The sequence below is a fragment of the Triturus cristatus genome, chromosome 3_2 (assembly GCF_964204655.1).
Source record: "Triturus cristatus chromosome 3_2, aTriCri1.1, whole genome shotgun sequence".
Taxonomy (NCBI): Eukaryota; Metazoa; Chordata; class Amphibia; order Caudata; family Salamandridae; genus Triturus; species Triturus cristatus.
This window is the reverse complement of record NC_140584.1, coordinates 453,711,192-453,736,493: the sequence shown is the minus strand read 5'-3', so window position 1 is coordinate 453,736,493 and position 25,302 is coordinate 453,711,192. Positions and strand designations below refer to the sequence as shown.

Here is a 25,302-nt window from a genome sequence, read left to right as displayed (position 1 = left end):
CCTCACTGCCATAGACTCTAAGATTGACACGCTGGCCTACAGGATGGATCGGATCTCCGAGCGTGTTGACAAACATGCAGAGCGCCTGGATATGGCAGAGCGCCGCATTACTGAGGTGGAGGAGGCCCAGACTGATGCCGAGGGTGCACGGAAGCAGATGGAGCGCGCTCTTTCGGCCTTACATGACAAGGCGGAGGACCTAGAGGCCCGGTCGTGCCACAGCAACCTGCGCATTACTGGCCTGGCGGAGTCTACAGTGACAGGGAACATGGAGCAGTTTGTGGAGCTCCTGCTGACCTCTCTCCTGGGCGCTGACACTTTCTCTCATCTCTTCGCGGTGGAGAGGGCGCACCGCTCTCTCAGGCACGGCCCCAGCCAGGCGCCCCTCCCTGTACCATCATTGCCAAACTTTTGAATTATCGGGACCGAGACGCTGCACTGTGCAAGGCACGAGAACTGGGGCCCCTGAGGTATGAAGGTTCAGACATTTCCCTGTTCCCTGACTTTATCCTCAAAGTGCAAGAGGAACGGCGGCAGTTCCATACTTTGAAACGCAAACTGCGGGACCAGCACGTTGAATATGCTATGTTATACCCGGCACGTCTTAAGGTCCTCTTCGATGGGAAGCCCAGGATTTATTCAGACCTGCAATCACTACAAAAGGCCTTCCGCGATTGGGAAAAAACTGGCAAACGCTTGAACAGTCCACAAGCCTCTTCCTTGCAGAATGATGCTGCCAGATCCTTGGATGATAATGACTGAACGACTTGTGGTATCTTATATGTGACTTACCTTTGCCTCCCACTTTCACTGTTGCTGGCATGGTAACATGTTAGTCAAGGGTAAAACGTTCAAACTGAGAGATTTGAGTAATTGCAGAAGCAGTAACATCATTTATATTATTCTCTGCCCATGTGAGTTGGCCTACATAGGAGAAACCAGCAGAGAGTTTCGAACTAGGTATAGCGAACATAAGTCGGCTATACGCACGCAAAAAATCTCAGCCCCCCTGGTCACACATTGCTTGGACCAACACCATAACGAACAAGATCTTCGTTGGTGTATTCTGGAAAAAATTAAAACCAAACCTGGACAATCAAATGAAACAGTGCGAAAACGCAGAGAAACCTTTTGGATTTTCACATTTGACAGTGTGAAGAGCGGATTAAATGAAGAAATCTTATGGAACGTTACAAACCGTTAGACTCTCCGCTGCTCATGCGTCTATAAATCACATGTCTGTTCGCCAGATATTGATCTGGCCCTCATCTCTCTTATCTCGGGCGATCTTTTTTGACCCCCTTGTATATAGTGAATATTACCTTTTCCTATCATCATATGATTCCATCCTCTTGTTCAGATGTAGAATAGGCATCCTTCCATCATCCTATATGGATATAATGGGCCCTACTACATTCTAAGTTGGCCCTATCAGTCTGTAACATTATTTCTGCACAGTTTGACACACATTTGTTATCAGCAGCAGCCCTTTGTAAACTCACTACCCGCTCAATGACAATATTCTTATTGTTATCCCATTTGAGCGCAGGAGGTCTCATCATATTTGTATTCGGTCTATCAGTGCTTTAAATATATTTTGCGCTGATTGAATTTTTAATCTATGGGACTCTAGTAATAGTCTTCATATATGATTGATAGCCTTTATACACAACAAGCATCCAAATGTGTACCTTACTTCGGAATATTGCCTACAAGAGAATTACTGATATATTACATGCAAAAAGTTTTTCTTAATTATAATGTCTGCTTCTATTAATTGGGATATTATAACCATGTGACAGACATACCGTAATAACTGAGGGATCGCATATTGTAGATCCTCTTTCCCTTTATACATATATATTCGTGGCCACATTTACGGCACATCAGTGGAACTGTTAGTCCCTTCTCTATATCCGTTGATGTGCTTTGTGTATCATCATTCACGTGAATATTCGTTGGCACTTCCGGAGTCCCATTTCGATGACTACCAGGATGTTCTGACCTCACGCTGCGGTCACACAGCCAGCACGCATGCGTGGCATCTTCCTCACCCACTTTAAAAACGCATGGGGTTTAGAAACTCGAAAAACGAGCATCCAGGAATGCAGTGAGAGACGTTCGTTAAACCAGGAGAAACTATTCGGCCTAAATGAGAGGTGAGCAGATCAGCGACGTATTATATGCTAGGTTACCTCATGCGAACCTATTACCGAAACTAGTTCACGTACACACTATCTCTTATAGATTGGGCAAAACTTATAGTCTCCTTGCCGTATTGCAAAAACTTTAAGCATATTAATATAAGCAGACGGGCACAGACTCTGAGCATATCAGTAGACTTTGTTGAGCCCTAATACATTAGACTCGTTCACTAATAAGCAAACTATTCGGAACTTAGATACACATGGCCACCGGGAATGTCACGGATTTGCAGCACCCCCGTTACAAGATATTGGTGTATGATCAACATTGCGCTAAATAGACCCTAACAGATAGCTCTTTCTATACACTCTGGATTTGCGGAATTATCTTTACGTCACATTAAGGGCGTTTTTCCCATAGCTTGACATAGATGACAGTTGTATCACTGTCGGACTATTCCGGACTTCGGATTTCGTACAGACATCTTATGAGCCCTTATGTGATAGATTTAACCCTTTTAGACCAACGACAGATACAATATTATGGCAAAGCTTGTTGCAGGATACACTAGCCCTGTTAATCTCTTTTTTTTAAAAACATGTTTTACCCTTGGGAGGCCTTAACTTGCGAACTTCCTAAGAGAATATTTGATCAACGCCTCACCATTATCTTGAACTGGGGGTTTCGTATCTATTCTAAAAAACGGAAGGCATCCTACATACCCAAGTGAGTATGCAATCAATTTTGAAAAGCATTGACAACGCCACATATTGTACAATTACACCATGTGTTAACCATTGGACTACCACCATGCAATACTTATGCGTGGTATCCCCTTTCATATTTTCAGATCAATTCTGCGCGGATGTATAACAAATTCCCGGTCTTCCTATGACATTATACCAGCTCAACTGACATCAAGTCTTGCAACTTGTTTAGGTACCCTTACCTTCTTACCTTGATACCTCTCTCCTGAGCATGTCTATCAATGTAATGTGTCTTCATGACAAATAGACCACATACGAACTGTTTTTTACGTTCATACCTATTTTTCCTGCATTGACGCTTGCCTTTGCTGCTCCAGATACAACGTGCCACATTGCTGCAGTTGAAATTACGATTAGGAACATCTTATTTGACCATTGCACAGTAAGGGACAGTGTACTGTTATAGTTCATTATAGATTAGATATCTTCTATAAGTAATCGATAGTGCACAACTATGTCTTCTCTCTAGGAACACAAAAAGGTTACCTGGCAAATTGAGTCTTGCTTTCAAATCTTATTTTCCATGGTTTACTCATTTTTAAATGCATGGATTACCTTAATCATGACTATAATGCACACTATGATGGGTGCAGCTATGCAGGTTTTTCTTTCCTCTACTTTGAGGCTTTCACCCAAAACGTATTGATACAGCATCTAAAACTAATAATTTAATGTCCCAGCATGGGTAAATTTAAAAATAAATGTATATCCTTTTGTTGTGTTTTTAGGTATCCTACCCAGTACAAGCCTGTTGACACCATACCCTAGGTGGGCGAGGTCCTGATGAAGGTGGTTTCATTCCATGCTATCCCACCGAAACGCGCGTAGACCACGTGCGCCCAGACCCATTAACAGTTTTGTCATCACTACCAACTATTGGAGATGTCTTATCATTCTGATATTCCTGACACCCACATAGTATAAGTGTCATGTATGAATGAAAGTATAACTGAGTTATGAGTGTGTTTGTGAGTGCTGTTGTAGTCTTGGCTCAGTAGGGTTGTTTTGATTTTATATAACAGTGATATATTTTTTTGTCTAAAAAATTGTACGTTTATCAACATAGAAAATGAAATGTTTGACATCAGTAAATGACGTTATCTGGTGGACAATTACTATAAAAATTTGAATTTTTGAGAATGAATAAATAAAATGAATATTTTTATAAAAAACAAAAAGTTCATGTATTAATGAATTATAATGCAAAATGACTATGCAACACTAGTAATGGTCTACCCATGCATAGATTCAATCTGAGGTAAAAGAAATAGAGGTCTGAGAGGAGCTATAGCTTTGTCATATTGTTTACCTTCCCCTCTTACTCCTAGATCTAAAGTGCTTTTGAGGGGGTCCCTTTATTTACAAGTACAAGAACATGTTAGTCTGCTGCCTGATGACCTACTATTGGTCCTGTAATGCTTCGCGGCTGCCAGTTGTGGTTGCAGTAAGTTTGTGAATTGCAAGCGGTGTTTGAGCGGTGGGTTGGCTTAATTTGTGTAGCTGGGCAACATCCGCCCCACTGCGTTAGCCGCTGATCCACTTTTTATGGTTGTGTGTTTTGATGGGGCAATGGGTGGGTGTGCCTCACGTTTGGTTTTCTTTTTTGTGTGGTTCGGGTGGGTAGATGCTTGCCTTTGCAGAGTTGGGGTTTGCAAGGCGTGAGTAGGGGGTGGTGTGCTTTTGTGGGTTGTTTTTCTTCCTTGTTCATTTTTTCGTGCTTGGATCGCAAAGTTTCCTACTTTGTTTATGGCGGGGGTGAGGGGGTTGGACTTTGTGCGGATATCCTTCTTTACATCTCTGTGGTCATTGTGCCGGACACGCAACCTAGGGCGCGTGTGCCCCGGCACCTGACTTTCCTGACGTGGAATATTCAGGGCTTAAATGACCACCGTAAAGTGCGTAAAATGTTTGCATATCTGAAGCGCAAGGAGGTAGACGTTGCATTACTACAAGAGACCCATCTGCAGCCAGGCAGTGCGCTCCTTACAGGCCACAGACTGGCGGGCACTTCTCACGCAGTTTACTTTACTTCTCACTCCAGGGGTGTCTTGACGTGGATAAATCCTAAAGCTGGCTTAAACTGGAGCCCCTGTTGACGGACCCGGCAGGTAGATATACTGTGTCACGCTGTTATGGCCCTGATTGGGAATTTTTGGTAGTCAACTCCTACGGCCCGAACTATGATGATCCGGAGTTCTATCAATCCTTGTTCTTGCTGCTCCGGAACCGATGCTCTCTTCCGATCTTCTGGGGAGGTGACTTTAATTGTATATTGGACATAACCCTGGACCGGTCGAGGGGCCCTCCTCGCCTGCTTTCTGCCTCAGCTAAGATGGTGTTGGACGTCGCTTTACAGTTGCAATTAGTCGATGTGTGAAGGTCGCGTTCGCACGATCAGTGTGGGTATACACAATACTCTGCACCGCACGATGTTCACACCCGCATTGACTATTGGTTCATCACACGTGCTATGATGCCTAAGGTGGTGGATTGCTCAGTCCTCCCCCGCAACCTTCTCGGATCATTCGCCGGTTGTGTTCACCATTACCACCCCCCGGACTCCTCCCCCATTTTTCCATTCAGAACTCAAGGATGCGATTTCTGTTTTTTTTTTACCAATAATGTGGGTATGGTTGATTCCTTCACCACGGTGTGGGAGGCGTTCAAGGTATACATTCGGGGGTGGCCATTAGTAAGCATGTGGGAGTTCTTCGTGCCATTCGTGACTGCCTTGCCCTTCTTGAGGCCCGCTTGTCCGATATCGAGTCGCGTCAGCCCCGCACTGGGGACCCTGCGCTCTGTGAGCAGATAAAGGCCACTTTAGCCGAATTCCATGAGGAAGCTGATCGAGAAGTTAAACATATGGGCAAGTATGCATCTGCCAGAGCCTATGGTGAGCCTGACCGTCCAAGCTCAGTGTTGGCAGCAATGGCGCGCCACCGTATGGGCTCTGGTGCCATTATTGAATTAGAAGGGGAGGATGACTCGATGTCAACAGAGAGCGCTGCGATTGGTGTCCGCTTCCACTCCTATTATCAGGAGCTGTACAGCTCTAAACTCTCCCCTAGCGATGAAGATATATCCGGCTACCTGGAGTACATACAGCTTCCCTGGTTAAAGAACTGGCATTGAGAGTTCTTGATCCGCCCTATCGAGGTGGCTGAGGTCCGACTTGCGTTGGGCTCCATGCGTGAGGGGAGCGCCACTGGAATGGATGGCTTTACGGTCGTCTTCTATAAAGGCATCAGTGACCTCCTTATCCCACACCTTATTAGTTTATTTCACAATATAGCTGCTGAAGGCACTATGCCACCTTCCATGCATGAGGCGTTGATTATCACCTTGTTAAAGCCCAATAAGGACTTGCGTAAATACTCGTCCTATCATCCACTCTCGCTCCTCAACGTGGACACTAAATTGTATGCCAAAATTCTCGCGAACCGTCTGTCGCTGTTACTCCCTTAGCTGATCAGGCCCGAACAAGCTGGGTTTATTCCCGGTCGCACACTAACACATAATCTTCGCATGGTTTTCGGTGCTCTGCAGCACGTGAGGCCCGAGGTCAAGGCTGCGGCAGTCTACCTCGATGCCGAAAAGGCCTTCGATTCTATTGAATGGAAATTCATGAAGGCTGTGCTGAATTGAATGGGTGTTGGCGAAGTATATATGCAACTGATTTCGGTATTGTACAATGTGCCTATAGCCAGAGTGCGGACGGGAGATACAGTCTCGTCACAGTTTTCAATCTCACGAGGCACTCGTCACGGGTGCCCGTTGTCCCCGTTGTTGCACACGGTGGCTGCTGAGCCCCTGTTGCAGGCACTTTGTGAATTTCACGGACAGAGGGGACTTCGCTTCCCTCGGTACAACCTCATCACATCTGCGTACGCTGACGATACCCTTCTTTACGTCAGTGACCCTGAAGTACATCTCTCTCTGGTAATCTGTGAGGTCCTCCGTTTTGGTGGCCTCTCTGGCTTAAATATTAATTGGGATAAATCTATCATTTTCCCTCTGATGCCGGCAACAGTACAATTCTCGCTCGATTTCCCACTGCAGTGGACTACGGAGCCTGTACGGTATCTTGGCATCCACGTCCATTCCGATGCGGACGTTATATTGAAAGCCAATTACGGGACAGCGATTGATAAGCTTGCTGACGATATTGACCGGTGGATACTTCTACCTCTTTCTTTGACTGGCCGTGTTGCCCTGATGAAAATGGTTGTTCTCCCGCACCTACTGTTTCTCTTTGTTAATATTGTTCTCCCACAGCATCTGTTCCGTGAGTCTTTGATGACTAAATTAGCGCGGGCGGGTAAGACTCCTAGAGGAGCGTTGGACGCACTCATACTACCATATGCTGCTGGAGGGTTGAATGTCCCGAACCTCGAACTGTATTATAGGGCTGCGCAGGCCTCTCTTGCATACAGTTGGGTACACGGGCCCTGAGATCTACCTCACCTCCATATAGAGGGGGTGGCTGCTGCCCCGCACTCACTGCCTCGCTTCCTCACGCAGGACCCTTCGTGACGATGTGGCATTCTTGACTCGATCAACTCTGTTACCCACGAGTGGAGTGCGTTCCTCGGTATGCATGATGGCACAAAGCTCTATTTCCCCCTCCTGCGTGTTGAGTGGTGCCATTGGTTTGCGCTCAGCTCGGATGGAGGGACCCTTGAATCCCTTCACAAACTGCACATTCAGACTATGGGGGATCTCTTTCGGAATGGGCGGATGTGCTCTTGGGAGGAGGCGGTGGGCACTGGTGACGGGCAGACGGCACTGACCAGATTCCATTTCTTCAGAACCCGACACGCCTTGCGGACAGTTTTGGGTGAGGAGCTGCAGGAACCTTTAGACATTCCCCCTCTGACCTCTCTTCTGTGCGCCCAGAGCTCATGCAAGTTGGTCTCCAAATTATACATCTCAGCTCTTCCCACGAAAGTTCCCCCCCTCAGTAGGGCTCAACAAGCCTGGCAGACCGACGTCGGCACTCCTATCACGGACGATATTTGGCTCTACTGTTGTACAGTTACCCGGCAGATTTCTATCAATGGCGGAATAGGCTTGCCTATTTTAAATACTTAAATAGATTGTACCACTCCCATTTACGCTTGTTCAGGTATGGATTGCACGACTACGACGACTGTGAACGATGTCGTGCTTCCCACGCTGGCTTTTTTCATCTGGTGTGGCAGTGCCACCCAGTTACACAATATTGGGATGCGATTTTTCATAAACTAAGTGACATACTAGGATGCCCCCTGGCTCCGGATCCCCTGATGGCGCTCTTAGCTTACACTAAACCTCTTAAGAAGGCTATGCGTAAATTGGTTGCTTTCGGCCAAGCGTCGGCTAGCGATGAGATGGATGAGGGGGCTGTTGACTACACTAGCGGAGTGGGAACGAGACATGGTATACTGCCACACTCAATCTGATGTTTACAATGAGATGCGGCCTCCGAGTAGTCGCCCGAAGAGGTTTTGGGGTCTCTTTGCCCAATACTGTGCAGCTAAACTGTCTGAAACTGATGCCCCTGATGACTAACTAACGGCACTGTTTGCTCTCTGTCTATTCATGCCCTGCGATGTTGATATTGATGCCGCTGGTCCCCTTCGGACTGTTCACTTACTGTTGGAGCTCCACCCGCCGGATAGGAGCCGTGCATCAATGCACTGTGCACTGCTCCATAATTTCCCAGATTGCTATATCCCCAATACCGCTTCTCTCCTACCCCCCCTCCCATTGCTCGCCATTGTCCTCTGTATTGATATTACTCATTTGTAATTTCGGTTGTGATTCTAGCCATCCGCATTTGTATTATTTTGGCTTTTGTTCTTTCATTTATTATCAGCTATGAATATGTTATGTTTTTCTTCTTTTGCTGTATGTCTTAAACTGCAATAAAATACAATATATATATTTTTTTTTAAAGAGACAAGAGCATATATAAAATAGGAGCTATCATGGGGAATTACAAAACTGTGCCCAAACGTTTCTGAAAATGTCACCTACATGGATGAGCTTATGCTAATGTTGAACCAAAGTTTGAGAGCCTTGAAGCTGATGAAATATGAAAACTTTGAAAATGCTTTGTGATTAAAGTTCATGACCAGTTCTATATACACAGATAAAATAAAACTATTATATATGTCATTTCAGCATCATCAAGAGCAGACAAAGTAGACATTGGCCACATAGGCGAGGAAGCAGCTGGGCACTGTGGTTTGGAGACCACCAACAACGAGAGACCCAGTGGCATAGAGGGTGAGGGGACTGTAATGAAGGCCAACAGCTCTACTACATCATCTTCTTAGGCCTCCTCAAGAGAGCAGTCCCTAGTGGTGGAAGACACTATAGGGATTGTACAACCTGCATCCTAGTCCACCAAACAGAGAACCACCTCCACCCTCCCTCTTGCTCCCCCAAGTTGGCAAAATCTGCCCCGTCATAAAAGGGGTGGCGTCTCCTTTGCTGTGGTGTCTCCTTCGCTGCAGGCACCTCACCCACTGCCCTGTCTCTCCAGCTGTACTGAGTGAGGAGGTTATTAACCTCCTACAAAACATCTCTTTACGCCAGACTGCACTCCTGAATGCCATCCACTCTGCTCAGTTGCCACATGCAACAAATGGCAGCATACCTAGAAGGCATTCACAGTGCTATGCCTTGCCTACAGAGGTCATGTCAAGGTCTAGGCTCCTCACGGATCGCAGCCTCCTAACCATCCCAACTTTGTGCCCTAACTCCCACCCCTTCCCCATCCCAATTCCCAATTTACAGCCTTGTCCCAAGCACACTCACTCCTTTGCACACACCCACTCCAACATATACAAGCAGCACATCAACACATAACCAGAAACACACAAACATAGGCACACACACCAACAATATACAACCACCCCACCCACACCTACCCCACCCCTCACCCACACACCCACATGCACCACCACCACCAGCACACCCACAGGCACACCCCACCAAACCCACATGCAGTACCACCAGCACAACCACAGACACCCCCCACCACCACACCCACATTCACCACCACATCCACATGCACAACAGCCACACCCAGCACTTCAAAAGCACACACTTCCACACACACACATATATTAGAAATCATACCCTGGAAACACAAACGCCCACACTCACCTGAACAACATAAACCTAGGAAAAATCACATATCCAATCGTATACCATATACACCAGACCCACAGGCACCTGCAACCTCAACAGACACACACACATCCCCCACTGCCACTCCCTCTACCTCCCAACCCCAACCCCCTGCAGACCATCCTACCTGTTTTCTGCATGAAGATTGTCTGTTTTGCACTTGCCTTGACCCTTTCCAAACCCCAACCCATCCCTCCCAAACCAAAAACCACCCACCAAACCCAAAACCACCACTCCAAAACCACTCCCGCCCAAGTAGGATCATTTAGGTGTTTGCTCTGTGCCCAGTAAATGCCCCTCCTGAGGAGGTTCCCCTTGGCAGTGATTTAGGAGGCAAGCTTAGTGCCACAGCACAACAGTGCACTATACTTTTTTATATTGTAATGGACTGCAATCTGGATTGGATTTATTTTGAGAGACGTATCTCATTGTTTGACTAAATCTCTAATTTTCTTCTCACCAAGTTTGTTCTGGCATTAATTTTCCTTTGCAATTGTTTGATTCCTAGAAATGTTTCTGACTAAAATATGAGGTTCATATTTTTATTTACCATTATGGCAGGAAATACAACATATTAGTTTATGTCAACTTTGTTAAGTGCATACACTGGTTAAAATAGTATGTGATGGTCATTTGAATTTTGGTGCAGGCATACATCATGATAATGAAAACTTGCACCAACAAATTGATGTTTACATTTATGTTAGTGTTACTACAGGTGTGTTTGTTTGACCATGATTACTGATAAGAATGAACATATATGCAATGCACCGTATAAAATAATGTGACAACTGAAATTGTATACAATACACAACTTGCACTAGACAAGAGGAAATGTTACATGTATTAATAAATTGAATGATTCAAATTTGGGACTGGCATTGACAGGCAATTAATAAGGTAAATGTTACACCTTGTGTAGTGCAATTTCTACATCATGTTACATTTTACTTACCCCAATAATGTGTAATGTATATTTTTAAAGCTGACAATTTTAGAAATGTATTTAAGCACACCTGTATAGAGACTTTTAGAATTTTTGATTGATATCCTTTTTTGTGAAAGTGTCCATTTTGTTTAAGACAGCTTGTACCAAATTTAGAAATACAATGTAATCATATAGGTGTGTTTCTTTAAATTTCTTAAATGTCAGCATTACACACATATACATTGCACAATGGTATGCTATTGCTTGTAAGAGAGATTTAAAAATGAACAAGTCCATTGTAAATTTTAACAGACAAGTCAAAAAGCTAACATGTAAAAGTGGAGCTTACCGTGTATTCCGTCCACTGCGGTGTTTAATTTTGTCTGTCATCAAGCAACAGCAGCAAAGTCAGGTCCATTTCAGAAAATGAGGTGTGACAGTGAGAAAACGTGAGTTTCTGACTTATATCCCTTCCAAACCGCCAACTCAGGGGTGGAGGTTTTATCGCCAAGGTCACGTTGGCGGGAAGGGACACTGTGATTGGCTCGGCGGACAAACTGGCTGTCCTCCCTTGGACAGCTGCTTTTGCCTACAGCGCCGCCGACGTGGGTGAACATACCTGGCGGAGTCAACAGCACTCTGATGGTCTATCCTCTGTCAAACAGCCAGCATCTAAATAGAGCGGGCAGACTGCCTAGTAGATGGACAGAGAATTTGTCGAAAACATGACGGCGGGTCTATTACCACCAGCATCTAAATCATGTCCTCAGTTTCCTAACTTAACCAAATTGTGTGGTCCTTGGTAAATCACTGCACTTCACAGAGAATCTTGTTTCCTTGTACAGTCAATCAGAGGGAATGGTGTAGTAATTCACTTCAGGATTTGCTCTAAACATGAAGGTCACTCATACATGGTTTAATAGGTAATAGTATTGCTTCACAGTTAACAGTAACCTTGGGAATTTATATTGTGTAAACGACAAACTGAAATCTCTCATGGTTGACATATGGCAACATTATAAGGGCACAGAAATATTCTTAAATATTTCTAAGATCATGTTTAGAAATTAAAACTTTCAATATATGTATTACAGTGATATCATCTAATGCATTAAACTGTTCTATTTCAAAAACTATTGAAGGAATACTTTCTCTGACTTTTAAAGAATATTTATCATATTTTTACAATATGTTTGGTGCATAAATTACAATCAAAATATTTTGAGGGCTCAGCTCATTCTCCAGCTCTTAGGGCCATAGTTCAGTTTTCTTCATTTGTGTTCTCTGCACAAACTTGTCTTCCTGTGGGGAAAAGCCAATCTGCACTCTGAGGCCCCAGTAAGTGGAGAACAGTGCATTTTAAATCCCCCAAACATAAGATTAAGCAAACAAAATGCTGCAGGTAGAACTGAGACCTTGGACCTGGTGGATGAGACCATGTACTCTGCCAGTCTTGCTGAGGTTCTCATGCCGGCAGCAGAAAATGATGTTATGGAGGGCCCTGCATCAGGTGATGCCATGGGATCCTGCACTGATTTAATTACCCAGGTGTTCTGTGGCCACGATTGCTTGACCACAGGATGGCTCCACCATACACCAAATTCTTTGCAGCAACCTGAACACCAATACAGTCATACAGATGACCTGTGCACACGTGATAATATCAACAGTTTGAATTACTGCATGTCACAAAATACACAACTATAACAGTAATCAAATGGCGTTTTCTTTCTTTGTGGTTTTAATCGGTGATCAGATGAATTATTATTAAGCTAGTAACCTCAGATGTTTCTAAAAACTACATCCAGGACAGTACGGAATGGTGTGAAATGCATGGACCACACTCCACTTTCTAACCCAAATAGTCCTGCGACTGTCACACCCTGGCTAAGTCACTAATTTTTCTCACATTTCTATGAGGGGAACTTTTAAAATCTTTGAGGTACAACACATTTACTACTACCAAGCATTCTTACACTTCTCCTGATAAAATCTCTACCCTGCTTGTGTGAGTGGGTTTATTGCCCACAACATAAAGGTGCCAAAATGCAACATGGAAACATAATGAATCATTTTCTTTTGAAATTCACTCCTTCTTGCATTGTGGATAGTAACAGAATGTAATGACAGGCTCGGTTCGCATTCAGGGAAACCTACTGACCCCAATGTGCCAATGCCACCATTCCAAAGTCAGTCCTTGTATTATCATTTCAGTTCCTCGGTGTCACAGAACTCTTGTTCGATTGTGTCGGAATGCCTACATAGGCAGTACAAACGTAGCTGGAACCCTTGACACTGTTGCTGCTACACAATTCAGTGTTAGCATCATAGTCTGTGTCCTTATGTCAGGGTATCCATTTCAGTGTCCCTGTGTCAGTAGTCCAATGTCAGTGTACCCATATCAGTAATAATTGACCAGTACCCAAGTGTTGTGACACTGCCCAGTAAGTGTCTTGGTGTTAGTGTCTGTGTGATGTATCACTGTCCTGGTCATGTGTCCAAGGGACTGAAACTTATTATTAATATCCTTGTGTCAATGAATCAGTTTCAAAGTGTCACATGACTAGGTTAGGCCCAGGAAGAAACACTGCCATTTTACTTGCACACATTTCCTAAGTTGCCTTCTTTTCTACACAATGACTTTTGTGACACATTTGCTTGCGTAACAGTGCAGGATTATGTTCTCTGAATCCACATTGCTTACAAATTCCACTTCATAAGTACACTATCATGACACTTTGAACATTTAGTACAAGGCATGAATACACATTTTGCAAATGTTGTTGTTTGTTATTCGTCCATGAGGCGACATGGCTGTCAAAAGAGAATAAGCAATGTCAGCCTGACTGAATCCTCAACATGGAAGCATGGAAAATGTTATACGTACACACACATTTCTGTGTTCAAATCAGAGGAGCACTCTGCTGTCATTGCAAGGTCGTAACTGTTGTTGGAGTCTTAGCCCAGCTGATTCCTCTTTACCTTTTGGGTGGATGGATGACCTGCAAACTCTTGCCTTCAGGTAATGGAGAGTTGATTCATCCAGTAAGGGATTTTTGGCAGAACACCCCCCTAGGCAACTGGGTTAGGGAGCGCATATTAGTAGTACACTATACACAGCACTTATATGCCAGCATATATATACTGCTTTAGCACAAAGGTGGAATTGTTCATTCTTTTCACTGCTCATATTGCTAATCACATTTATTTGCTTCTGTCCATTAATCATTGAAGCATATATATTCTATACAAGGATCCCAATGGTTCAATCAATATTCAAATTCCCCTTTATGTATTTCTTGTGTATGTACTTGAGTATGCACAAGTGACTGAGAAAAGGGTTCTAGAGCTGTTACCACGATTTCACTAGAAAGTCAGGGTTGTCATGTTCTACGGTTGCCCAAACCATTGGTTACCCTTCTAGCCTTAGGGGTACTATTGGGGGCATTGGGAGCTAGCAATACTGTTGGCCAACATATCCTTAGGGGGTGTATGGAATCAGTCTAGTACCGGCCCAACGTTTATGTTGTCCAAACAAACACACATTTCCTACTGAGAAAGTGGAAACCGTACAACAACATCCCCTTGTGTGTGTGCTGTCTGTCAGCATTCTAGTGTTGCTGTCTCCAAGTAAGTCAATATCTTCTTGATAGAGCTAGTGCTCTTGAGCTAGTATACTTTTATCTTTATCCCATTGACAATGACCCATGTCAGTGCCCTTTGTATCACGTTTGTAGTATGATTGCTGGCGGTGATGTGTCAGAGGTCCTTACCTCGGTGTAGGTGCTCCTTTTCCAGTGCCATTTTGTCAATGTTTGTGAACCATGCCACTGTCACCAACATTGCCATGTCAGTGTCGATGCCCTTTTGGCAGTGTTCTGATGGCTGTGGCATAGTGTCCATGTTTCAGTATCTGTGACCCAAATCAGTATACTTGTGTCAATGCCCTCAGTCAGTATTCACATACTAGTACATTAGTGGTGGTTATCCCTAGTCAGTGTCACTGTGTTAGTGTTGAGTCAGAGTTCAGGTATTGCAGTGTATTATCCCTATCTTAGAGTCAGTATTCCTGTGTTCCATTGCAAGTGGCCCAATGAAACAACCCCCAGCCGGAGTCCCAGCATTAAAGTTTGTGCCCCATGGCAGAGCTCCAGTGTCACTGTTACCATGTCAGTACTGGTGCTCCTCTTTCAGTGTCCTGTGTGCTAGTGCGCTAGTGGTAGTGTTAATTTGCCTTAGTTAGTATCCTAGTAGCAATGTCCATTTCCTACTTCCTCTAGGCCAAAGATAGATGAGCTATCTGGTGATCTAAAGCTTAATCACATTTGGTAAGTGTTTTAAAAAGGATGAGTTGGAAACAGACGTGCAATAATGTTTTTGAAAAAGAGTGACAGAGATCCTCTTTATAAAGGAAGAGTTGGTAAATAAAACATGCATTTTACTATTGCATTTAATTAATACAGTGAAGTGACTAATAAGTATCTCCCTCATTGCCCTCAGTTTTGTAGATTACCATACAGGATCAGTTTCACCTATCATTTTAAAAACAAAGAAATTGTTTGAGATGTGTTTTTTTAATGCAGTATAGGGCTTTGATATAATCTTGTATTCTAAATGTATTCAGAGGAGAAGGAAGAGTTAACATCAGGTTATTTTGTTTTCTGAAAGCAATCTTTTTACCTGGCAGCCATGCAATCTGAACTTTGTATTTAGAGGCTCCCAGCCATGCATTTTCTCCCCTGGGCTATGGTCCTGCAGCCAACCACTCCCCTCTCTCAGCCGCTCAGACATGGCCCTGGGAGGCTTATGTAGATTTGGGGGGTGCAGTTGGAGCACTGTAATTCAGCAGTGCTCCCACCCTGCCAAATATGTGGTTCTCCTGTTCTATTTTGAGCCAGAAGATGTGCAAGAATTACACCAGCAGAACTTCTGTCCTCATTGGTCTCAGGTCAGGGCCAATCCTGGTTCTATTCCTATTTACCCATAATACCATATCTACTGGCAATATAAACTTGTCTGGGTGCTTCTATCACCTAAATATGGATGATACCAAAATATTTCTCATTTCTAACATTTAACCATTCTCTCCATACATGACTTTGAACTTCCTGACTGCAACCTTTTACGGGTCGGCTCTCCACTCTGTCCTGTTTACATGTCCAAATTAGAAATAATGTGCATTCCCACCATCCTCTGACTAATCCAATCTCTTAGTCCCCTGGAAATTCTGATCCCAACACCATCGAAAAAAAACTCACTACACTTATTAACCACCTTATGTGGTTTAAATCACTGTAAGTGAAGCAACTAATGCAGTTATGTGTCAAGATTTAAATATATGCAAAATCTGCAAGCTATTCCATTGGATATATTTAAGATAGCCACACTAGCTTTAAGCAACCCTGGCTATTGGAAGAGCAATGGTTGGTCTGTACTTTTCCTTCTATACACCAAGGGACAAGGTTCTACTTCAATGTGAGAACCTTCTTTAACCTCCCATGATTATCACTATAGTGCCCTGTATCTGCATGTAGTATGGGTGGCTAAATGCAAAGCACAGAGACTGTTCAGTTTGTCCATCCTAGTATGAGAGACTGGTGGTTATCTAAATGTAATTATGAGTAAGGGAATACATCTTAGTCGCTTTAGTAATAGTTCCTCAATGTGGGATAGGAAAGATTAATTTTATGATTGAACTGAAACCACTCTAAACATTCTGATCTAAAGAATCAATAGAAGTAACGTTACAAAAACAATATCTACAAGCTGTGTGACTGTAAGTTTTTAATTTTCTACATACAGAGTTAAACATTTACTGTGTAAACCGTTTTGATCAACTGGAACTAAGGAATTTTTTTTGTGAGTCTATCTGCTTTTGATCAATGTTCATTTTAAGATTTTTCTCTCTATTATATAGCCTAAAAAGCATGCAAAACGATTAAAACTATTAAGTGACCTTCATTATTGTATAGAGTCAACATCATAATCCTTCATATCTACCGGAACATATACCTTCCCTATAGTAGCACATTTCCGTACCTTTGCCTACACCCAAGAACCTACAAAATTACTTATGCTCTAAAATAGCTTCCCCTTTCCATTAATTAACTCCGTTTTCTGCAGAATTGTTTTCCTATTTCATTTTCTTGTCTTTCATGCCTACTTTTTTGGTGTTTTCTTGTGAAATTTGTTCAAGCCGTTTGTGGAAAAGGATATACCTCATTTTTTAAATTTACCAAATGGGAGGTTCACCAGCCTAGAGTTTTCATGATGGTGTTCTTCATTTTATATTTTCTAAGAAATGAAGTACAGCTGTTAGTTTGCCGAGCTTCAAGTTGATTACGTTATAATTTCTATACAAAACGTTTTTCATTATTAAAGCAGTTCTTTATTGCACTGTTATTGGTTTCAGGCAATTACAATGTTGAGTTTCTCTTAATGGAAAGTCTTACCCCACATATTTCAATTTCCAATCACTTCCTTGACAGTGTAATTTTCAGAAGAGATGAAAACAATTATAAAATGCGATTTGAATGTGAGAAGGAATCAATATGTTTTTACACTTGCGTACCTGAGTTCCACGTCCACCGCTGTTTCTTTTTCAGGACTGTACAAACAGTAAAAGAATATTCAAAATAAGTTGCAATATTTAAATAATGTTCTATCAAGTAAATACGTGGCAATTCAATATAATTTAGTGTTCAATAGAAAAGGAACAATTCACATTACCATAAAATCCTATTTGCGCAGATGGCTGCTAAATCTATTTTTAGTGTACAAACAGAACTATAACTCTATAAAGCGCAATGCTCTGATCACTACCATATTACGATTTCTATCACCTGTCACTCTCTGCGTACCTCCATCTACTGTTCATGAAAAGGCAACATTAATAACGACATTATTAAAATACTCCAGTTGAAGTTGAACAAATGTGTCTCATCATAAGCCTGGTTGGTGAGTCTTATTCATATCTATCAATTGCACCTGTACACCATCTGTTTCCGAAATTATTTGCCCTTTATGGATATTTGGCATGTGTACGAAAGGTAAAGTAAGTCATAAATCTATGTTTACACTTGAATTTACCTTTTAGAACTGGACCCTCTGTGGTTTTGCTAAATAAGGTATTCTGAGATTTAAATATTATTTGCATCTACCAATGATGTTCAAAGTTAGCTGGTTTTTGGTCCCTTGAGATAATCTTACATAACTTTATGCTATACTGCCATGATGCATTTAGGGTTCACACATCTGTTTTACTCCACCATGGCTCCAGAGCAACTTATGTAAGGCCTAGAGCAGTGGTTCTTAACCTCTGGTCTGGGGACTCCTAGGGGTCCGCGAAGCCTATTCAGGGCGTCCACGACTGCTTAGAAAATTAAATAATATTAACAGATTGATAAATTGTATATAAATAAAGAATGTAAAGAAGAAGCAAAAAGTATAATTGCTAATTTTCAAATGGTCTGTGAATGTGAAGGAATTTGAAATTGGAGACTGTGGACCTTATTTACGAGAAAGTGACTCAGCGTGGTGCCGCAAGCCATTTTGCTGTGCTGCACTGAGTCACTTTCAAAGCACAGGGATGTGTCATATCTACAACGATATGACGGATCCTTGTGCTCTCCCCAGCGCTGGTGCACAATTGGCTGCACTGAGCCGATGACGGTACCCTTGCACCATTGCGGGGAGGATTGTTTTTGTACAGGATAGGTGTTTTCCTCTTTCTATGTATGCTGCAGATTGCAGCACGCATAGAAAGAAAAAAACCGAGGAGAAATGAAAACATTTCTCCTTGTGCCTCCTTACGCCTCCCTTGGGAGGCATAGCATTCTGACGCATTACCAGGTTTACGATGTGGCAGAATCCATGGATGTTGCTTGGAAACACACACGGTACAAAAGGGTTGGTGATGGACGGAGCATCAGAACCAATCAAACACTCACACCCAGTCAACAGATCTGGGTTTGATCCACACCCGTGCAACGCCCGACTTAGAACGGACCCCAGCTTTTAGTAATGACTCAGCGGGGGATCTCCGGATCACAATAGTAATTCCAGTGGGAGACACAGGGTTCCAGTAATGATTAATGGGAAGTCCACCGTAATCAACAGGATAAGAACCACTTGCCTTGCCATCTGAGAGGAAAAAATAGATGACTTTGGTTGCTTTACTGAAGATATGCTCTGGAGGGTGATGCCTATAACATCAAACTGATGATGCCACCTGGAAATGCACAGTACATTCATTTTCAACGTGAGCAGATCAGAATGCTCCATGCATCTCCATAGGTGAAACCCTGAAAATATTAAGGATACACAGTAGATATGTTCCATAGCTCAGTAGTCCTGGGAAGTTAAAAATCTGGCCGGTGACAAAACAATAAATTGTTTTGAAGCCAGGAGGCGGCTTCTTCCGGGTAGTAACCATATTGGTCCTGGTTCATGTTATACTGCGTGAAGTATTTTATGCGTTTCTTTTGCCCTGCCTGAAATGGCTGTCTGCCGAATGGATGACGTTTTTGTACATGAAGTGAGTTGTACACTTAGTCCCGCACTGGGAGAGAAAAACCCCGCTTTTGCATTTGGTATTCGACCTAGTGAGCAATACGAGTTCCTCACACTTTTCACTAACTCGTCCATGGTAATGATCAAACTAAAACATACCTGACATCTTCTCCAGTTTCGCTGTCCGGAACAGTGCTGCATGAGGAAAAGAACACCAGAAATCGTTTACTTAACCAAATGTGGCACCCTGCTCCTGAATTATTTCCTATATCTGGCACAGATGTCTGTGTCACCTGTCAAGCAGTGTTTTAACAGCCAAGCCACATCACTCTATATAAAAGATGAAAATAGAAAACGTAAACTAGAACGATCTGTCCTCGCGATAACTAAAGATCACAGCGCATTTGTTTGGCCCTAAATGGTATTTGTCACAGAAGCAAAGCATCCGATAACAACATCTGCTCCCTCAACAGCAGCTGCACCTGTAAAGCTTAAGATAACAAAAATAGCAGCTGCACGCTCTGTCTGCGCTGCACTTTTCCCCTCTTAGTCAGCCCATTAGAGCAGGAGTGTGATGTCTGAAGCTGATGGTGTTTGCAAAGAGTACACACCGGCACAAGCTCAGGTGATGCATGCGTCTTCCAAAGGCACAGGATTCGCCTGCAAGTAGGTATGCTTGAAAGTTTCTGAAGCAAGTAAATGCCACGCTTCCAAATTCCTTACACATTTAGTACAGTACAGTACAGCGCACATGCAAAGTTAAACATTTTTAGAAAAAAGAACATTGTTCTCTTTTTACCTGCTTCAAGAAGGCATATATTAGTAATCATAAAAAACTATGGGTGGTTGCATGTGAATGCTGATGTATCACCTTGGGACACCCTCGTGATGCAAAGTAATGCTTCAAAGGATTTTACCCATTCTGTGTCTCAATGCGTTGATACATAATCACCTTAATGCCCAAAACATAGGAACTGCATTTTGTTTGATATCCATGTGTTCCAAAAAACTAAGGTAATTTGCATAAATAAATCACAATATATTAAGTAGGAAGATTTATAAAAACAATATATAAATATTAACCAGGCCCACAGATTATAAATCACCAGGTATGAAAAATATCTACTTTAAGCAAGACTTTCCTTATACAACAATGTTTTTTAAGGGAGATGTGTTCAAGAGTTGTCAAACTTGCTGTCCTAGCTAAACAAGTTACAGGTAAGCCTTGATTTAATGACACTATCGCTATAAAAAGTACATTTTGATAAAGGATCTGGCCTGTGTTTTCGATTGTTCAATAAAAGCTATTACTAATTGCAACAAAGCATTATATTATTGGCTTTCATTGAGATTGCTCACTGCAGACCATAGAGAGAGCTGTGGCGTAGCTAGACATTTTGCCGCCCATGGCAGTCCCTGCGTTTGCCATTCCGCAACTGCCGCAAGTAAGAGGGTGAGTGGGGGGTGCTGGCAATCCCTGCGTTTGCCGCCCCAGGATGGCTGCAGGCAAGAGCAGAGGTGCCGACCCCTAGGCCCGGGGCGGGACGCCCTCCGCTCTCCCCTTGCTATGCCGATGATGGACTTCGCATCTTATCTCTTCGGAACTTATACAAAGCCCCGACTGCGCACTGCATTACCAATGCCGGGCTTCACACTGCAAGACCTTCGATGCGATCCTTGATGCTGACTCAACCGAACCTCACACCACAGACTAATCGCATCTGGGAACCGAGGCATCGCAATGGCTGCAAGACTCATTTTTAACGCTGATCCACCCAATGATCCACAACCCAGGATTTGAGGTACTCTGTTCAGAGGGCCTAACTGGTTGCCTGTAGTCAGCCCATGCTCTATTGCAGTTGGTCTGATCTTGTAAATTTTTCCTGGTGTGGTGTAACCAGAGTGGGCAGGATGTGCATTTAGGTGCTATTTTCTCTAAAAACGTTAAAATTCAATATCATCGGTTCTCCTTATTGGATTTGTTTTGTTTTAGTCTTGTTCTATATAATAAATATAGCTCTATGCCTCTAATCATGTAGTGGACTCCTTTTGTTGTGTGTTTCCACTGTGTTACTGTTTGAAGTGTTGCACAAATACTTTACACATTGCCTCTAAGTTCAGCTTGACTGCTATGTGCCAAACTACCAGGAGGATGAGCACAGGTTACTTTTGGGGTTGCTTGTGCCTTACCCTGACAAGGATTGTGGTTACTGCTTGACTCGGGTTCACACTCCAGTCAACCAACAACCAAAGTTCTTACAGTGAGTGGCAACAGTAGTGGTAACAACAGATGCCACATTTCTGGGTTGGTTAGTGGCAGACCCGGATCCCTGGTTGGCTGAGGTAGGTACCTCAGGCCAAATAGGGACCCTCGTTTCCATGTCAGAGAAAGGAAGGACACCTTCTCAGATAGCCCCCGCTCACCCCCTTGGTAGCTTGGCATGAGCAGCCAGGCTTATCTTCAAGGCAAATGTGTAAAGTATTTGCAACCACACTCACGGCAACCCAATGATAACACCACAAATGGACTCAACACAAGTTTCATAAAAACTAATATAAATTTATATAAAAAGATATACGAAAAGACCACACGATATAAATCCAACATATGCGTATTTGTAATATTCCTCCTGGCCGGTTGTTAGGCCAGCCAGCCCTTGTAAGTTTTGGCGATATTAATGAGCACTTCTAAACGTTCCACTCCAGTCCTACTGCAATGCTCTGCAGTTCGTAATGCTAGAATCAGGCACTTTGCAATGTAAAAATAATGCAATGCGTAACGCAACAATCAGGTACTTTGTTATGCAGAAATAATGCAATGCGTATGCAGTAATCAGGTAGTTCGTTATGCAGGAATAATGCAATGCGTAATACACTAATCAGGTAGTTCGTTATGCAGAAATAATGCAATGCGTAATACACTCCTGCACCGATCACGGTGCCTTAGGCGGTCTCTGCGCCACTCGTGCTGACTCGCAGTCAGCCTCTGTCAACAGTTGCCCCAACACGGGTATGGTGTAAACAAAAAGTGGAGCTCCACACTGCGGTCCCAGTACTGCCACTCCTTTGGCAAGTACGGGCCGCGACACGAGCCAAAGCAGAGATTCGCGTTGCAGGAATGGGAGAGGCCGAGAGTGTCTCCCTCTGAGCCCGCACCCCGCCCCAGTCATCAACACAAGTTACCTGGGGGGTGCGACCTTGCTCTCCTCTGCTCTTCCAGCGACTTGGGCCTCCGATGCAATATTTGTGAATTTCGGGCAGTGGGGCTCGGGCCCTCCCTTGACGAGGTTGGTTTGAGGTCCCGCTCTGGCAACGGCGGGCTCGGGCCAGCGGCTCAGCTCCTCCAGGGCTTCTGATCCGTGCCGCTACGAAGATCTCAGGATGCAACAGGGCACACGCACACAGCGTCACTGAGACTCACATGAGCTTCGGGTGCACAATCACCGGGCACTCCACACGAACGTCTAAGGCTGCACGAAGCACATGCACACAGCGTTGCTGAGACTCACTTGAACTCCGGGTGCACGATAACAAGGCAATCCTCACGAAGGTCTCAGGCTGCACAAAGCACACACACACACAGCGTTGCTGAGACTCACTTGGACTCCGGGTGTGCACGATAATAAGGCAATCCTCACAAAGGCCTCAGGCTGCAAAAAGCACATGCACACTGCGTTGCTGAGACTCACTTGGACTCCGGCGCACACGATAACAGGACAATCCTCACGAAGGGCTCAAGCTAGAAAAAAGCACACACACACAGCGTCGCTGAGACTCACTTGGATCCAGGTGCCAACGATCACAGGGCACTTCTTACGAGAGTCTCAGGCTGCAAAAAGCACACGCACACAGCACCGCTGAGACTCTCCTGGAAATTTTTGTGTTCCAGAGTTTCCGCAACAGGGAGCCAGCTCACCTCGGGCCCTTGGGGATAAGTTACTTCTGGACACAGCACACAGCAAAGTCCTTTCATGCAGGGGGACACAGCACACAGCAAAGTCCCATTAGCCTCTCGTTGGTTAAAACAGCAAACTGCAGGCCAGCCCCAGAACACACAGCAAGGGATAGTCCTTTCCGTCAGTCTCTTCAGCTGTTTCTTCCATGGCAAAGGTTCCTCTTGCCCACGAAGTAGCATCAGTCTTGTTCAAACTTGATCAATCCATTTCTCCAAAGTTCAGGGGCTTCACCTCTCATAGTTATACCCCTAAATGTCTTTGAAGACTTTGTGTTCAGGGGGGCACTGACCCCTGTTCAACCCAGCTCTGGGTGCCTCCCTGCCAGTGACACCTTCCTTTCATTAGTGGGGGTCAATCACTCAGCAGGAGATGGGAACATTGTTTTATGGCAACAACCCAGGCCTCTTCACCTCTAGGGGCTACTCTTCCCCCTGCACTCCAGATGCAGGTCAGCCTGTAGCTATCTCACCTCCTCACCTGGGTAAAGAAATTCCCCAGCTCACTTTCAAATCCAGTCAATCCACAACCAGGTAGAGACACACAAAAATGTTAGAGCACAAAAACCCAGCCACTTCTAAAAGAGTGGCTTTTAAACACACAATGCAAAAACCACCTTCATAAAAAGGTGTGTTATTACAGTGTGAGTTCAGGCATACTAAACTTCACCTCTCCATCTTAAGCCTTTGAAAAGATAGGCTGGAAAACGTATTACACAGCCTCCCTATGCTCTCCTATGGGCAAGATGGCCATTCAACAGTGAAAAACGAAATGGAGATTATTTCACTGTCAGGACATGGTACACACCTTAGTACATGTCCTACCTTTCACATGCACTGCACCCTGCCCAGGGGGTACCTTGGGCTTACCAAAGGGGTGTCTGATGTGCATAGAAAGGGAAGGGTAAGATCTGGCAAGTGCGTTCACTTGTCAGAACAACATGGCAGTTTAACAAACTGCGCACAGGCACTGCAATGGCAGACCTGAGTTCCCTCTTTAAGGCTACTAGTGTGGGTGGCACAATTAGTGCTGCAGGCCCACTAGTAGCAGTTGCATTACCAGCCCTGGCACACATAGTGCACTTTACTAGGGACTATACTAGTAAGGCAAACATACCAATCATGGACAACCAATTACCATTACACTTTATACAGGGAGCACTTGCACTTTGACACTCATCTGCAGTGGCAAAGTGCCCAAAGCATTTAAGCCAGTCAAACGAAAACCATCACATCATCAAAAATAGAGGAGGTAGAGGCAAAAGGTCAAGGGTAATCATGCCAAGAAATGATAGGTCTAACAGTTAGTTGCTCTGGCTTCAAATGCCATACAGGTTGTTGGTTCCTTCTGGAGAGCTGAATGCCCTCCAACTGGAAGGGACTATTAACCTAATAACCTAAATAATTCTACCTTAGTCTAAAGGAAGGTGGTGTTAGTCCCCTCCTACAACATTGTGTCAATTTCCAATATCAACTGTTAGAAGACAAGATCTCTATCACTTGATCTGCTGGGTTCCAACAGTATTATTGGGGAGGTACAACTTCCACCATCTTCAACAGGTGTTCATATTTAGGGCATCTTCAAGATTCCCTTGCATAAACTCAGCCAAATATCAGAACCTGCCCATTCATCCTCAGATAGTCAAGTTGGATTTCAAAAGTTTTGAGGCTCAAATACTGTGCTTGTTTGCCTCCAGGGAGAAGGCGGTTCAAACATACTTTTTCCGTTATCGGGAGATGTCAGTCTAAAGATAGTCTCTTTCTTCTCAATGGTCTCAGGATACTTTGTACATGCCTCCCTCTCTCAGTCCTGCTCATTC

General features: G+C 43.9%; 1 protein-coding gene across 2 annotated transcripts in view; it reads right to left on the bottom strand.

The window, feature by feature from the left end:
- ABCC8 (ATP binding cassette subfamily C member 8) overlaps positions 1–25,302 on the bottom strand; it is a 1,425,084-nt gene that overhangs the window by 613,050 nt on the left and 786,732 nt on the right. For both annotated transcript variants that reach the window (XM_085648067.1, XM_085648068.1), the window contains 2 exons: positions 19,690–19,725; positions 17,591–17,626 (listed from right to left, as the gene is read on the bottom strand). In XM_085648067.1, the coding sequence (XP_085504193.1) occupies positions 17,591–17,626; positions 19,690–19,725 (72 nt within the window). The remainder of the gene's footprint in view (positions 1–17,590; positions 17,627–19,689; positions 19,726–25,302) is intronic.